Source organism: Uloborus diversus, chromosome 4 (genome assembly GCF_026930045.1).
Source record: "Uloborus diversus isolate 005 chromosome 4, Udiv.v.3.1, whole genome shotgun sequence".
Classification (NCBI taxonomy): Eukaryota; Metazoa; Arthropoda; class Arachnida; order Araneae; family Uloboridae; genus Uloborus; species Uloborus diversus.
The window spans coordinates 80,522,990-80,538,696 of NC_072734.1; the positions used below are offsets into that span (position 1 = coordinate 80,522,990).

The 15,707-nt window shown below is 29.0% G+C and overlaps 1 protein-coding gene across 1 annotated transcript in view; it reads left to right on the plus strand.

Annotated features, from left to right (window-relative positions):
* Positions 1-15,134, plus strand: part of LOC129221266 (isocitrate dehydrogenase [NAD] subunit gamma, mitochondrial-like) — a 43,921-nt gene extending 28,787 nt beyond the window's left edge. The window contains exons 6-12 of the mRNA XM_054855721.1: positions 289-421; positions 4,064-4,197; positions 4,402-4,504; positions 4,686-4,832; positions 8,481-8,575; positions 11,847-11,907; positions 12,420-15,134. Of these exons, the coding sequence (XP_054711696.1) occupies positions 289-421; positions 4,064-4,197; positions 4,402-4,504; positions 4,686-4,832; positions 8,481-8,575; positions 11,847-11,907; positions 12,420-12,509 (763 nt within the window). The 3' untranslated portion in view covers positions 12,510-15,134. The remainder of the gene's footprint in view (positions 1-288; positions 422-4,063; positions 4,198-4,401; positions 4,505-4,685; positions 4,833-8,480; positions 8,576-11,846; positions 11,908-12,419) is intronic.
* Positions 15,135-15,707: the final 573 nt, after the last annotated feature.

Below are 15,707 nucleotides of genomic sequence, written 5' to 3' on the forward strand. Positions count from 1 at the left end.
GCTGGGCCCAGAGCCTGTTGCTGGTCGTCACTTTTGTATTTGTAATTCAAGAAGTACTGCTTGTTATTTTTCGCTGCAATTTTACGGCTAACCATTTAAAATTCTTTAATAGTGTTTGTGATTTGCTTTCTAATGTCATGATTTCTATTTAACTTCATTGTACCTTGCAGCACAGTTCCTGCATTAAATTTAAAGCTGTTTTTGCTTTTCAGGTTTTTCTTGAAATGAAACAATCTATAGCACATATTTTACAATTATTTTAATTTATTATTTTATCCCCTTTTTTAGGTTAGAATTGGGTTTATTTGTTAATATTGTACATTGTAAGAGTCAACCTGGCATTAAAACAAGACACAAAGACGTGGACATAGTCCTTATTAGACAAAACACAGAAGGAGAATACAGTTGTCTTGAGCATGAGGTGATCTATTGTAAAAATAATAGTAATAATAATAAATGGAAATACTTTTATAAGCAGTAAGCCAAGGTTTTCCAATATACATCATGATTAGTGATTGCAGTACCGGTATACCGAATACCAGTATTTCGATCAATTCTGCAATTTCGTAATACAGGTATTTGCTGCGGCAAAATACTGGTATTTTCGGTATTAGAACTGAAAATAATAAATAATTTCAATTAAAGAATCTTCAATTTAACTTATCAAATACTAGCAGTACCAGCACAGCAATGCCTGTGCTAAAAATTTAATGAAAGTCCATTGAATAAAAAAAATTGACTCCCCCTCTGATATGAAATGATCATTTTTCTTTATAAAATGCGTACACACTTTTTCAAAAAAAAAAACTATTAAAGTTTCTTTGGAATTTAAAACTTTTTGTTAAATCATTAAATTAGATTTACAGTTACTTTAAAACTCTATTTAGCGAGTGTTGCGATTTTTATTGCAATTTAAAATATTTCGCCAAATAAACAAAATAAGACATCAAATAATATCTTTCAAATGTTAAAATAATTCCACAACTCTATTGTTTATCGCCAAACTCGCCCAGAAACCACACTATCATAATCCATCCGTCTAACGGGGGAAAAAAAACCCATGGTGGAACATTCAACAGTCATCGTCAGAAAAAAATTAAAAAATGTCGTACATTTCACTCGGGTAAAAAGAAATCAAAAGTTTCTTTTCTTCCAAAACAAATCGCCAAAATAATGAATTACATTTACGGTTGCTTTAAAACCATAATTCTAGACTGAACGGCTCAGCGCCTTACTCGCCAAGCGTCCACGCTATCGGAACCCAGCTCTTTTGCGAGTGAAGTGGATGTTTTTTCTTTGGCAATAATAAATGTTTCGCCAAACAAACAAAAAAGTATAAAATCACATTAACAGTAGCTTTCAAATCTTTATATATTAAGAGCTGCGTTGCCCGGTCTACCTTGAGAATAAAAATTGTGTCAAGTGACATATAGTCAACAATCAGGCTGAAATAAAAGAAAAAAAACCATGCAAAATTACCCTTCCAAACAGTGACGACAGATATTAAAATACTTTTAAGAAATTAAAATGCGAAAGAATTATAATTTCGAATTATAGCCTATGTCACTCAGTAAAAAAGCACCTTTCATATAGAGAAGGAATTTTTCAAATAGGTGCAGTGGTTCCGGAGATTACCTTGAACATATTAACACGCAAAAATCTGCCCTCTCTCTTTATAATATTAGTATAGAATAGATCTAATTATATTTTAAATGTACATTTCTTTTTCCATGATACAGAACCAAAATCAATCTATTGATGCAAAAATTCGGCTTCAAAAGCACAAGCTAATAGAATATCATTAAACAAAAGCAGCAGAAAGATTGCAAAATGATATTCTCATTACTAGATGGTGAACTGAATCGTGCTTTTGTGCACTATGATTTTATTTTTTCTATTTCCCTTATCACTCACTTTTCCTTTTGTGAAAGTTAAATTCAAGTGTAATTTCGAATGTATTTGTTCTATGAATAATTTATTCTAACTATCAATTGCAGAAATACTTCATGATTTTTACTTCAAATATTTGTCTCAACTGTACTGAATTTTGGCAAAAAAAACTTTTTCTTGTTAGTAAAACAAATTGTAATTTGTTGTCACCGGCATTGGTTTGTTGTCATGTCTCACTTTATACTTGGCAAAATAATATTTAGAAATTATATAGTGCCTTGGAAATTTGCATAGAGGTTCAGCACAATAATTTGAAGCACATTTTCAGATATTTACGCTATTAGAAATGTAAAGAATTTTGAAAAGAACGTGAAAATGAATAAGAGAAACTAACAAGATTAAATTTAGTCATGTTAATCTTAAATTTCAAATCAAAGGGCTATTAATAAAAATCAAACACAAACCTCTCTTACTCAAAAGAAAATGATGTTAATATTGGAAAAGTATCGCCTCTAAGAAAGAAATTACAACTAGCTATAAATCTAAAAAATATGTATAATAATCGTACACACGAACACAAGAAACACACAGCAAAAGTTGAAAAAGCACTCAAACAAAAGGATTTTTCCAAAAATGACACGCAAGAGACAGAATTATTTGAAGACGTAGGACTTCTAGACAAATTGAGAAGGTGTATCGCATATTGTTAACTGTACCACCAACCTGTGTGAATTCAGATCAAGTATTTTCAACTGTAGGGAAGTTGAGTACTAAATGAGTTCCAGGCTTAGAGACAATTCAATACATGCATTATGTTTTTTATTATTATTGATTTTTTATTATAACATTTGTTCCTTCATTTTATATTTGGTCCCACAACATTTTCATGAATAATACTATTTATGAATGAAGTTATGATATTCGGTAACGAAACAATATGTTTTCAAGCATTTTTTGAGAAATATCAAATACCAGTATTAATACTGGTATTCCAATATCATATTTTTAAAATACCGAATACTGGTATTGAATTTTTGGTCCGGTATTACAATCCCTAATCATGATGTATATCCGATGTTTATTTTGAAAATAATTATATTTTCGAACTATGATTTATGCAACACAAAAATTATTTGTCCTAGTCATATGAATTATTTTCTTTTCTTTTTTTTTTTTTTTTTTTTGAAAATAGTCAAAAAAGTAATATATTACATTTATATTTTGTATTGATATTTTATACATAGAAATATTAGTAATTTAACAATTTTAATATATATTGAAAATGCCCAGTTAAAAATTTAAAGTTGGTCAAAAAAAAAATCTTGTGGCTGTGCACAGACTAATGAATATTTTTATTTCTGAATTATATAATTTCGTAGAATAAAGTTTAAAAAAGCTGATATTGCTAGCAGAAGAAAAATGAGTAATGCAGCCAATTTTTAAGTAACTCAATTAAAATTAATTGAAATGATAGTTCTAAAATGTGTCTATATATATATATAAACATTACTCATTACAATAAACAATTATACTAACATAACATATGTTTTAAAATTACTTTTTCTTGATTTATTTTTACAGGATATTTCATATTTATTTATCTGAGACTGATTTTTACAGGTCATGTTCATGTATGTAATCAGTTTAACAAAGCACATTAATATGATAATCAATATCCAGTGCCTGTATCAGTATCACTTATGTTCTATTTTATTTTTGCAGCATTAAATTACCACATTTCATAAGTGATTCTAAATATTCATATATAAATTCATTTTAAATATATAACTTTTTGCACGAAATGTATATTTATATCTAAGTAATTAAAGAATGAAAGAAACTTTAGTTTTAAGTCGACCTATATATTAATATAAGAAATAATGTAAGAAAATAAACAACAATGATTTCAGGATACAGTTGCTATTTAGAGAGTTTAATTTGTGCTGATTAAAAATATCCCATGTATATATCGAAATATTGGTAATGTATCAAAATATAGGATATTTTCGAAAAATCATATTTTCGGACTCTGCAGTAAGCACATGAAAAAATGAAATTAGGTTTTTTTTTTTTTTTTTTAAAGAAAAAAATAATGTTTAAACCATGCCATCAATCATTAACAGTTTAGCTAGATTCGAATATATATTAATTTTCAAATTTCTTTTTGATGTAGAGTATTCCTGGAGTCATAGAAAGTTTGAAAATTGTAACTTCAAAAAAGTCAGAGGAAATCGCAAGATTTGCTTTTGACTATGCAGTGAAACATAATAGGAAAAAAGTAACTGCTGTCCACAAAGCTAATATAATGTAAGTCTTTTTTTTTTTTTTTAATATGCTTAAAAAATAGGTTGCTTATTTGTGGCATAATATTCTTTGTTTTAAATCAAGATTGAAAACTACCATTCTAGTTCTTATATTTCTTACTTTTTTTAATGTACTAAATTGTTTTCATAAACCTAGCTTTGATTTAGCAAAGGCAGCTTTTTTAAAAAAATGCATTTTTCCTTGCAGGAAGTTAGCAGATGGTTTATTTCTTAATACTTGTACTGATATCGCCAAAGAATATCCACAAATAAAGTTTGACAATATCATTATTGATAACTGCAGCATGCAGGTAATGTATTTTAATTTACTTATTTTATAGTATAGTTTTGATATTTTAATTTATTTTCATACTCATTTATTTTTTTCTGAATTTGGCTGAAATAATTGTTTTCTTTTTATGTGTTTGCTTTTACATTGATGTATTAATGTGCTTTTATAATTTCTCTAAATTTTAATTATGTTTCATGTAGCTTGTCTCTAATCCTCATCAGTTTGATGTTCTGTTGTTGCCCAATTTATATGGAAATATTTTGAATAACATTGCCTGTGGTATTGTTGGAGGGCCTGGTATAACTTCTGGCCAAAACTTTGGTCATGAATATGCTGTGTTTGAAACTGTAAGTATCATTGGATATAATTTGTATTATAAATGAAGGGTCTGGCCAGAGGAAATTTGGGCGTTTACAGATCATCACAAAATTCTAGTTAGTCAAAAGGGAAACTTCCTAAATCCTTATTAACTCTCTGATGGTTTTGAAGATCTTATCGCACCCTAGTGAGCATATTTCAAAAGCATTTTACACTTATTTTTCTGATGCTAAATGTTTGTTGTCAAACAGTCGGAGGCGCAGGGTGGTAGCTAGGGGTAGGGGTTGATAAAGGGTAGAGCACTTGATTTACATAGCAAGTTACTCCAAAAAAAAAAAAATAATAATAATAATAATAATGGGGAAGAATTTCACGTATCTTACTCATGACGAGAGTTTATCAAGATGGATCGTTCACAAAATCCCAATGGACAAAACTGGACCTTTCACAAACTTATCTATTGATAAAGCAGAATGCAAATGGGAAGTCTAATACATATACCTTGCTTTTGGTTTACATTTCCAAATTTTGCGAAAAAATTTGGTTTTTCACACAAATATTTTTAAAATTCACAAAATAGTACCCTGTGAAAAATCCTGGACAGATCCATGTAAATATTCAGCATTTTTATTTACACAATTAATCTGTGCTGATGTACTTGTGCCAGTTTTTTACAACCATTCTCTGTTTTTGTACCACCTTTTCCACCTTTTCTTAAAACATATTGTACTTTACCTTCTTCCCAATTACCATAACAATTTAATTTCATAAATAGTTTGAACAATTTGCTGTGAAAAACATTTAACACAAAACTGAGGGGACTAAAATTATTTTTTCCGTAGAATTTTGTGTTAAAATATATGTATTAAATTGCACAATATACTGTCTGCTCAGCTACATCACTTCGTGTTAACCCATTTTTCATGTTAAATGTTCTTATGTTAAAGGTATTGTATTTTACACTGCTTTGTGTTTAAAGGGTTGCAAAACATTTTTTTGTCAATATTTTTCTTGCACCACAAATAATATTATTATAGTATAATAACATTTTTTGGAAAGTTCATTCCTTGTAAGTCTTTGCAAAAGATTACGTCTGTGACACTTTTCAATACAAAAAATGTGATGAAAGATATTTTTTATTTATTTAATTATTTATATTTTTTAACTTGCAGACTTTCCATAACAGATTTTGGAGTTATTTTTTTCTGTTAAGAATTTATTTGAATGCATATTTCTTCAGGCGGTGCTAAGATATTGTTAAAGTCTAAGCTTTGTGGAGCTTAATAAAAAGTACTTAGAGTTTTTATTTTTCTTTAAAGTCCTGTAAATTCAAATATATCACTGGTTCACTAAGAAAGCTTTCATGAAGCAAAAAATAAAAAAATAATGATTGTTTAAAAATCTCGATTTTCAAACATTTTTACATTCAATTCTTCAAGATTTAATTGGTCGGGTTTTATTTGTTTGTTTTTATTTGGGCAAGATCCAGAATTGGTTGTAAATTTCCAAACAAGCATAGACATGTAGATCCATTTTTTTTAGTTCAAATATAATAATGCCCTATAAAAAGAAAAAGAAAAGAAAATTACTGATACCCATAAACCAATGAAAAAAACTATGTTAAATAAAAATAATTTTGATAGAATGAAGTGTAAAATAATAGTAAGATTTTTTTTTTTTTTTTTTTTTCAATTTTTCCTTCATTATTATCAATTTACTCATTGTTTCGTGTCTAACTTGCAAAAAACTGTCTGCAGTAAATCTTTTTCTTTCTGAGCAGTGTTCGCGCTCAACTATCCGTAACTTGGGTCCCAAGGACCCATTAATGAAATAGATTTGGGTCCTTTGGCGGAAAAAATGAGTCCCTTAAATTTTAAACAGAAAATCTTAGCACATAATTGAATAATATACAACTATTTATACTTAGGGAAAAGAAACTATCCACATAGTTATTTGAAAAAGGTATGAAATAAACTAAATTGGTTAATTTTGCCCTTTTTTCTGTGATTATCATATGTTCAAATAATACACTTGCAAGATTTAGTTATTTGAGAAACTATTTAGTCAGTTACAAAGAGGTAAACTCAAAATTTACTTTCAAGTTGGATTTTACCATGAAATAAAAAATAAATGCCTTTTATTGATCAAGCAGAAAGCACTCCCTTAACCTTTGCTTTCATGAACATTTTTCTAGGTGAAAAAAAGCAACTAGCCCCCCCCCCCTCCATTAATTATCAATGGCAATTTCATAGAAATAGAAAAAAATCGCAAGCGAATTAACACAACGCAAAAATCGCGATCGCAAAAACGAAACATTTTCTCACATGAATATGAAAATTGCTCATTTGCAATCTTAAATTAGAAAATTTGACTTCATTGTGACTCTTTTAAAATATCTGTATTGGATTTGGTGCTACTTTTAAAATTTCGCCATTTTCAAAATGGCGCGATCGATTAATACGTGACTTTTGCAAGTCCAAATAAAAATAGCCCCTCAGAAATAGGTGAATTACTAGAAAATGAACAAGGTTAAAGTGCTTTTGTATGAAATTCATATTCATAAGTAATTTAACAAGAAAAATGTTAAGTTCAGAACTTTGTGTTTTGCGCGATCGGGAAAATGTTCGCCTTTTTTTTTTTCACCCATCCTTTTATTGAGGATGCAAGATAATAATTTTCAAAAGTAATTCTGGTTAGGTGAATGCAAAATAGATAAGCTTTTACTACTCAGTTGTCCTGTATCAATCCTGAAGATTGCATTGAAACCACTCTTACTTTTGATCTTTATTGTTGTTTTCAGGAATTTCCCCAAGATAAAAGTTGAGGGAGAACTTATTCTTAGAATACAGTACAATGGGCTATTTATGAACTTCCAATATTTTGCTCCTTGAGCTCTGCCCAGGAGGTCACTGTAAGCTCCAGTCTTATCACTAAAATTGCATTGACTGGTCAACAGTAGGGGTGTGTTTGAATAGCTGATACAGAGATAGGGTCATTTTAATCCTTTTCTGTTGATTCTCCTGGTCATTGAAGCTTAAAAGCATTCACTAGATAGATCTTCAGCATTTTCCACAATTTTTTTTCTGGTTTTTATCTTTTGGGTGTTCTGGGTCCCTAGGACCCGCATTTTCGCGGAAGTTGCGTCCCTTTCCCACGAATTTGCGTAAAAAACCCGCTATAGCGCGTAAACGCGAACCCTGTGAGCAAATTATGTTCACTCAGAATATATAACTTAGTAATGATAACTAAATGGATTGTTGAAATTTTTTTAAGTTAATAATTTTCTTTGACATGTAATGAAATGTAATGTCAACTTTACGTTTTGAGAACAACTGTGCTGAATTTTTTTTTTTTTTTTTTTTCTGAATCCTCAATGACAATCAAATATCAAGGATTTTTAAATATTTCATCTTATCACTTTGATTGTGTAACATTTTCCCTACAGTTTCTTCACTACTGTTTTAGTTCAACTGTTCATGATTGATAAATTAAACTAATACACAATACTAAGTCCCTTTAGTATGTATGTCCCATGATAATAATTCAAAAACTTCTTAATGGTGAGTTTTAAATATACTGTTGGCTTGGTATGTTTTGATTCTGTTGATTTCAAGTTTAAAATAATGTATGATGTTTTATTCATTTTTATTTTTTAATATTATCCTTTCTGTCTGTAGGGTTCTAGAAATACTGGTAAAAGTATAGCTGGGAAAAATATTGCCAATCCTGTTGCAATGCTGAATGCAAGTGTTGATCTCTTAGAATATTTAGGGTATGCTTATAGATGTTTAAAACTTTCATGAAGTGTGTCAAACATGTTATGAATTTGCTTTTACAGTTGTGATAAAACTGTTCTTTGGGGTTTTATTTATTTTTTATTAAATTGATTCCCCCCCCTTAAGTATGTCAATAGTAAGGTTTTTTTTTTTTTTTTTTTTTTTTTTTTTTTTTTTTTTTTTTTTTTTTTTTTTTTGAGCAATCACGTTAGCTTATTTTTTTTCACTTGACAGTAGTTAATGCCCTTTGATTCTATTTTCTACTAGTGGTACTAGCACGGCTTTGCCTGTAGTAGAAAATTAAAAGGTCATTTGGTTCGCCTATATATTTACAAATTATGGATGGTGAATTTCTCGCCAATTTGCTCGCCCATTTTACAGTTCTACGTTATAATAATTTGGTAAATTACTTGTTCACGTTAAGCTAATTTGCTCGGTAAAATGTTCTTAAAATTGGAATAGAAAAAGAACAACATCGAATTTTCGAAAAATCACTTCAAGGTGCATACCCCCATGCTACAAACTAATTTTGTGCCAATTTTCATGAAAATCGTCCAAACGGTCTAGGCGGCTCTATGCATGTCACAGAGATCCTGGCAGACAGATATCCATACAAAGAGACTTTCAGCTTTATTATTAGTAAAGAAGATAAAGATGCTTATAATGCATGTTCCTCTGCTAGCATGTCCCTCCTCCTCAGTAGTGGTGTCCATGTCCTCTGGTCCACGGGTCTTCACAAACATGTCCCTTCTATTGGGTGTTGGTTTTTAACTCTTTACATAATCCTTTTTAGGCGAAAACGTTATATAGCATCCAATTCCTGGCATTCATTTGAATTTTGTGCCTTGAGCTCAAATTATGGTTACATTAAAAACCATTAGTAGAAATGAGAAACCCGACAAGTAGGGTCCTATCGCAATTTGTTATTGCGACAAACATACTTTGAATTCAAGATTTCAAAATTCAAACTAATGTTCTATTTTTGATGGACTATGGCAGTTCTTTATATTGACTAATATGTAAAAAATAAAAATGTATACTTGCTTCCACCTCCTTCAATACTAAAGTTTTAACCTCAAACCAATGATGATATAATGCCTTTCATTGCTGACAAAGCAGAAAGCAGCTGTCAGGATGAAAATAAGATTATAGCCAAGCAATAAGGTTGGTTCTGTATTTGACATCCTTATTGCCATCCTAATGGGGTTAAAGTACAGCTTTTACTTAATTTGTGAGAAATACCATTGTTGAAAAATCTTGGCTGATAAGTAGACTTTTCAGGTACGCAGTCGTGATTATCGTCAGAGACACTCTCATGCGCGAAGCCTAAAAGTATTCCTTAATCTCACTATTCATTCTTTTTCTGAGTACTTCTCAGGGCTTCTCCTTTTTTTACTTAAATTGTTGAGATATTTTTATCAACTCTCAAGAAATCTAGGTTTTAGTCTTCCTAGTTGGTATATTTACACATTTTGGATCCCATTGCATTGTGCTTTTGTGGGGCTCTTTGTTTATCATTTGTAATACAAAGTTTTTTATTTGTAGGATTTTTGAGAAACAGGAAGGGGGGAGGGGTTATTTAATAACTGTTATCTTGGATTTACCATTTGATAAGACACTGAGTAGTGGTTACATGAAAAACTTGAATTAGCTTTGTATGTCTTTTTTTACAGTAATGTATCCAAAAAAAAAAAAACAATCAATTTGAGTTATGAGGAATTATTTTGTTAAAACATTTTATTTAGATTTATTTTAAAAGTAACTTTTTTTAGTGTGAACTGATGGGTGTTATGGAAACCACTGCCTTCTATTCCATCATCGTCTTCTGTATGATGTTAAGGGGGCTATAACTTTTTTTATAGAGGAATTGTGATAAGTGTGCCTATTCTGTATTTGTGAATTGCATTAGAAACAAATCTTGCTTTTAAGCACTTAAAAACAATGTCTGATTTCATCTACTAACTGAACTGATTATAAATGACATAAATGAAAATGTTTTGACTGCAAGAAAAGTTGGGTATTTTGAGAAGAAAACAGTTTGAATGTGATCACTTATATATATATATATATATATATATATATATATATATATATATATATATATATATATATATATATATACAATGGAGAGCGAGTTGGGGGGGGGGGAGGGTTATCAAATTTTGGTTTTTAAGAGTCAATGGGAAGGGGTTTACTGCATGCAGGATTTGAATGTAGAGTAATTTATGCAGTTGGTTCAAATGTTTTATTTTCTTATGCTTAATTATGAATCAAATTGGTTAAAAATCGAAAGTTTTAATCCATAAAACTGCATATTCACCATACATTTAAACTGGTTCATATAATTATCAGTTGTAAATTGTTAATTACATTTCTTCATGTTTAGATTACGTGAGCTATGAAACCAAAAATCTCATTTTGTGCAGAGCAAGAAATTTCAATTCATTGTGCTTTCAAAACCAAGATTAAAACTACAAAGTTAAACAAGTAACTAAAATTAAAAATTAAAAACACCTCGTCTGAATCACAACTGTAGAATTAAGAGGGAAAATTAAAAAATCCTTTTAAAAGCCTTGTAGTATTAAAAATCAATTTCAGGTATTTTATTTGCTAACAAATAGAAACTGGCGACAGATAAAATTTTTAAATTATTGCGTTTAATTTCCTTGTCGGCCAACAATGAAATCGGTTATCAATTGCGGGAACAAAGGCTTAGCCTTTATTAAAACCTGCTTTAAAAAAGTTATAATTAGAATTCTAGGTAACATGTAAGTTCCAAACTCATTCTATCAGACGTGGGAAGAAATTCTCTTTATTTTGGGATAAAATTTAAAAAATTTAAAATATGTTTTCACTGCAAAAATGAGAAAACCTTTTAGTGGTTTTTAACTAATAGCTTCATTAGTTAATGGCATCCAAAGACGCAATCTAGCTAAGAATACTCTCAATCAACTCTCCTTTCGCACAATTTTTGTTTTTTTTTTTAAAATCGGTCCATCCATTTAGGCGCTAGAATGCCACAGACAGATACACAGACATGTCAAACTTATAACCCCCTTCCTTTGTGTGTCGGGGGTTAAAAAGAGGGAGGAGGAATTTAAAGAAAAATAAATAACCTAACAAAAATTGAACTGCTTTGCGGTTTTTTTTTTGCAGAAAACTCTTTAGAAATACTGATTTGTGTACCTAATTTTTTCAAAAAGTTTTACCTTTTTGTATTTATTAATAAGTTAAATCACATTTTTAAATAAACTATGTATTTTACAGACTTAAGAAGCACTCAAGTATTCTTAGTGAAGCTATTAATGAAACAATAAATGTTCAAAAGGTAGGTATTAAAAATTAGTACTAATTCTTCAATAAATTTTTCTTAATCACCCTGTAATGAAGGTATTATAATGCATATAAGGAGAGGCATTGAGAAGCAAAGGGATGTAAGTGGACTTCTTAAAGTTGCAAGTAAAACAAGTTTAAAGTTCAGATCCTAAGGTAAGCTTTCATTGAAATATTTTTCTAAATCATGCTGTATAGCAGCAACTACCAAGACTACTAATACCGTCTCTTGCCCTAAAACAAAGGAGAGGTTTTCCTACCATTTGTATTGATTTTCTCCAAATTTTTAATTTTGGCACTTACATCGCTTTTCTTCTCACTGCTTCATATGCAATATTTTCCATAAAATTTACTAAGTTAAAATTAGTGCAGTTTGCAGAGTCCTTAGAATTTAATTAGCTCCAATTTTGAATTTACTCTTTTTGTAGTCTCCTAGTTCTTCCTTATTTATTTTTGGCATGGTACAAACTACTTATTAATTTTTAATTGTATTTGTCTGGATTTTAGGTTCACACTCCTGATCTTGGTGGCACAGCAAAAACTACTGATGTTATAGAGAATGTTATCAAAATTGTTCAAGAAAAGACGAGAATCTGAGTGTAGATTTTATTTATTTATGATGCATTTGAACTAAATTATTAGCTGCAATTTCCTCTTCATGATTTATTCAGGAATTTTGTCAGTACTTACTGGATCTTAAAGCGACATGTATTTGATGTAGTCTTTCATTTTGTTGTATTATAAAAATGTCTATGCATTAAGGATGAATAAAAATTAATGTACCCTACAATTTAACTTCTCATAAGGGAGTGAAAAATAGTCCCACCAAATTCAGAAAAAGGCCTGTTTTAATAAATTATTGGACTATCTCTAATTAGTTAAGACTTTTTAAAGACTGAGAAAAAATCTAATACACCAATGTTTAAATTCATGAAGAATACCCCCCTCCCCAAAGAAATAATATGCCTTTGAAATCAAACTAAATATTTTGAATCGCTTAAAGGCCTAAATTAATTTCTTTCAAATAATCTTAATCCAAAAAATATGTGTATATAACTAAAGCCCTGGTTTCCTAGAAGCGAAATCACCGAGCTTTGACGTCGCTATTCAGCATGACGCTGAAAGCAAAGTCAAGTGATTCCGGCGTGCCACTCACAGCGCCGATTTTGCTCGGGCGCACATGCGCAGAAGAATCAACTTTTCCTCTCGGCGAGAAGCAACGCCGAAGGTCGGTGATTCCCTCCTAGGAAACCAATGCTAAAGAGCAAAAAAATAAAAATGGCTTTATGAAGAGTTAACTGAACTTTTGGTTGATAATATTAAAATCTGAACCAAAATAACACCTGCTTATTTTATTTTATTTTTGAATTATGTTCATTTTACATTTTGGGGACTGGATTATATGCATAAAAAATTAGTATCATATGTAACAGATATTCAAAAAAGTTGTCATTGTGTTAGACTGGTAAGTCAAACTGTTTTCTATTATAAAGTTATTTTGCAAACTGTTAATTTAATTTAAAATGCATTTTTCTTCAGCAAAAAATTTTCAAACTTCCAATTTTTGGCCTGATAACTATTTCCTTATTTGTGTGTCGTGATCTCACAGAGTTTGTCTTGCTAAAAAATTGATGTTTTAAAAGTTTTCCTTGAATCAAAACCTAAAATTTTATTTTTCTTCTCGCAATTTAGTTAAATGTGAAATGTTACTGGTACTTAGAACATATATTTTTGTGATAATTTGCCAGCCATTTTCGAGCATATTTCCTGTGCAAGTGACAAGTGCCTTTTGCTAGCTAATAACTTTACTAAATACTGTCCATGTAGCATTGTTATAGATTTCATATTTATAATTGTTTTAAATGGTGTTGTTAGGATAAGTATTTTGAAGAAAGTTAAAATGTTTTGTTATATCTTTTGCTTCAAACTGTTTTCTGAATATGTTTTTTTTTTCTTTTTCTGTTGAACAATAACCCTTGTATTACAAGTTCTCTCTCTGTTATGTGTGCACACCCATATAAAAAAAAATTCTCTAATTTTTTTTTTATATTCTTATTTCAATTGATTTATTTATTTATGTGTAATAATATCTGAAAATCTGAAAAGCTCTTTTTTTTTAATACGACAGAATGTACTTAAAATTCATTTCTTACTCATGTATGTCTTTAAAATTTAAAACATTTTTGTTATTTGCTTTCAAATCATATTAAATTAACTTATTACAATGATATTAACTATAATTTAGATTTCAAATTGGAATTTTATTTTATTTTCTTGCAATTGTTTATTCATGCATATATTCTATGAGTATATTTTGTTTTATTTACTTGCTCCCAATCAAATAAAACAAAGTAGTATAATGTTGTGAGTTTTTGTGATATAGTTTGAAAAACTTGTAAGTTAGTTTTTTTTAAATACATTTAGTTATTGTACATAGATCTTTTACTTATTTAAACTCTGAGAAAATGTATCTGTACTTAGTTTGCAAAGATGATTTCTTTAACTATCTAGTCTATTTCTATTATAATCATATTGCTGTTATAATAGCTAAATCAATGGCATATATTGTAAGTTTATCTTATATGTGTACAAGACATATTAAAGGCTTTTTCGTTAATGTTTAAATGTTTTTGATAAAATGTTAGTGTTTTTAAAATCTTAAAACTTGCATTTGCTGCAAAAACTTTGCCAAATAATTTAATATTTAACAAAAGCAATCTTATAAATGTATACTTTTGATCAAAGATATTTTACTGTCATGCATGTTTATACGTGTAAGATTTTGTCTTTGTATGATCTGTATGCTCTCTAAATATAATAGATGTATATTGTATAAGAAACGCGTTTTTATTCTCGTGTAATCCTTGCTACTTTTTCATATTACAGGTAAAAACCTTGTGATTTGAATTAATAATCGGGGGGGGGGGAATAATTAAAACTTCAAAAGTATATATATCAGGAAATATTGCCAATTTTAATTTCTTGTTGTTGATGAAACAGATTTTAATCGATCATTTTAAAATCAGTTTAGCGACGCATTGTTCTATAATTTGTTCTCGTGACCATTAAAGAATTGGTTTCGGCTACCTATTTCTGTAATCCTTTCATAATACAATTTATTTTGAGCAAGAGTTTAATGTACATGTGTTTTGTAGAAAGTTAATCTGATTATAAATACTCAACAGCAATCAATGAATTTTAACTAGAATTAAAATTACACACTATTATTGTAAGTATTATGATATTGTAGCTATAATATTAACTTAAAAATAAAAAAAAAAATTTAAATAAATCTAAATTATTAATAATTAGCATTCAACATAAATTACATTTTGTCTTAACATAAAATTAAGCATAACATAAAATCTTGCCCTTTTTTTTCATAAATCACTGAAAGTAGATTTTAGAATTTTTTCACCTTTTATTGTAAAAAGTTTTGAATTTGCATTTATTACTTTTTAAAAAAGTACACTGTTTATTTAATAACACAACAGTGTTACTATGAATGATCATTTGAATAGAATCCAATATTTTAGTGAAAAATATAAAACTAAAAGATCGACTTCAGATAAATATGAAATTTTTAGAGTTTTAATCCTTTACTTACTGCATTTCTATGCGCGCATTTTTTTTTTTTTTTTTTTTTGTACTCAAAACAAATATTTAAAATTTAAACCTTCAACTTAGATAATGTCATCGATTTAAGAGAATTTTTTCACTTGGTGACTTGCTTTCTTCTACTTAAACAACAGTGGAGAAATACAGTCGGACCTCGTTCTCCCAACAACCGGATTT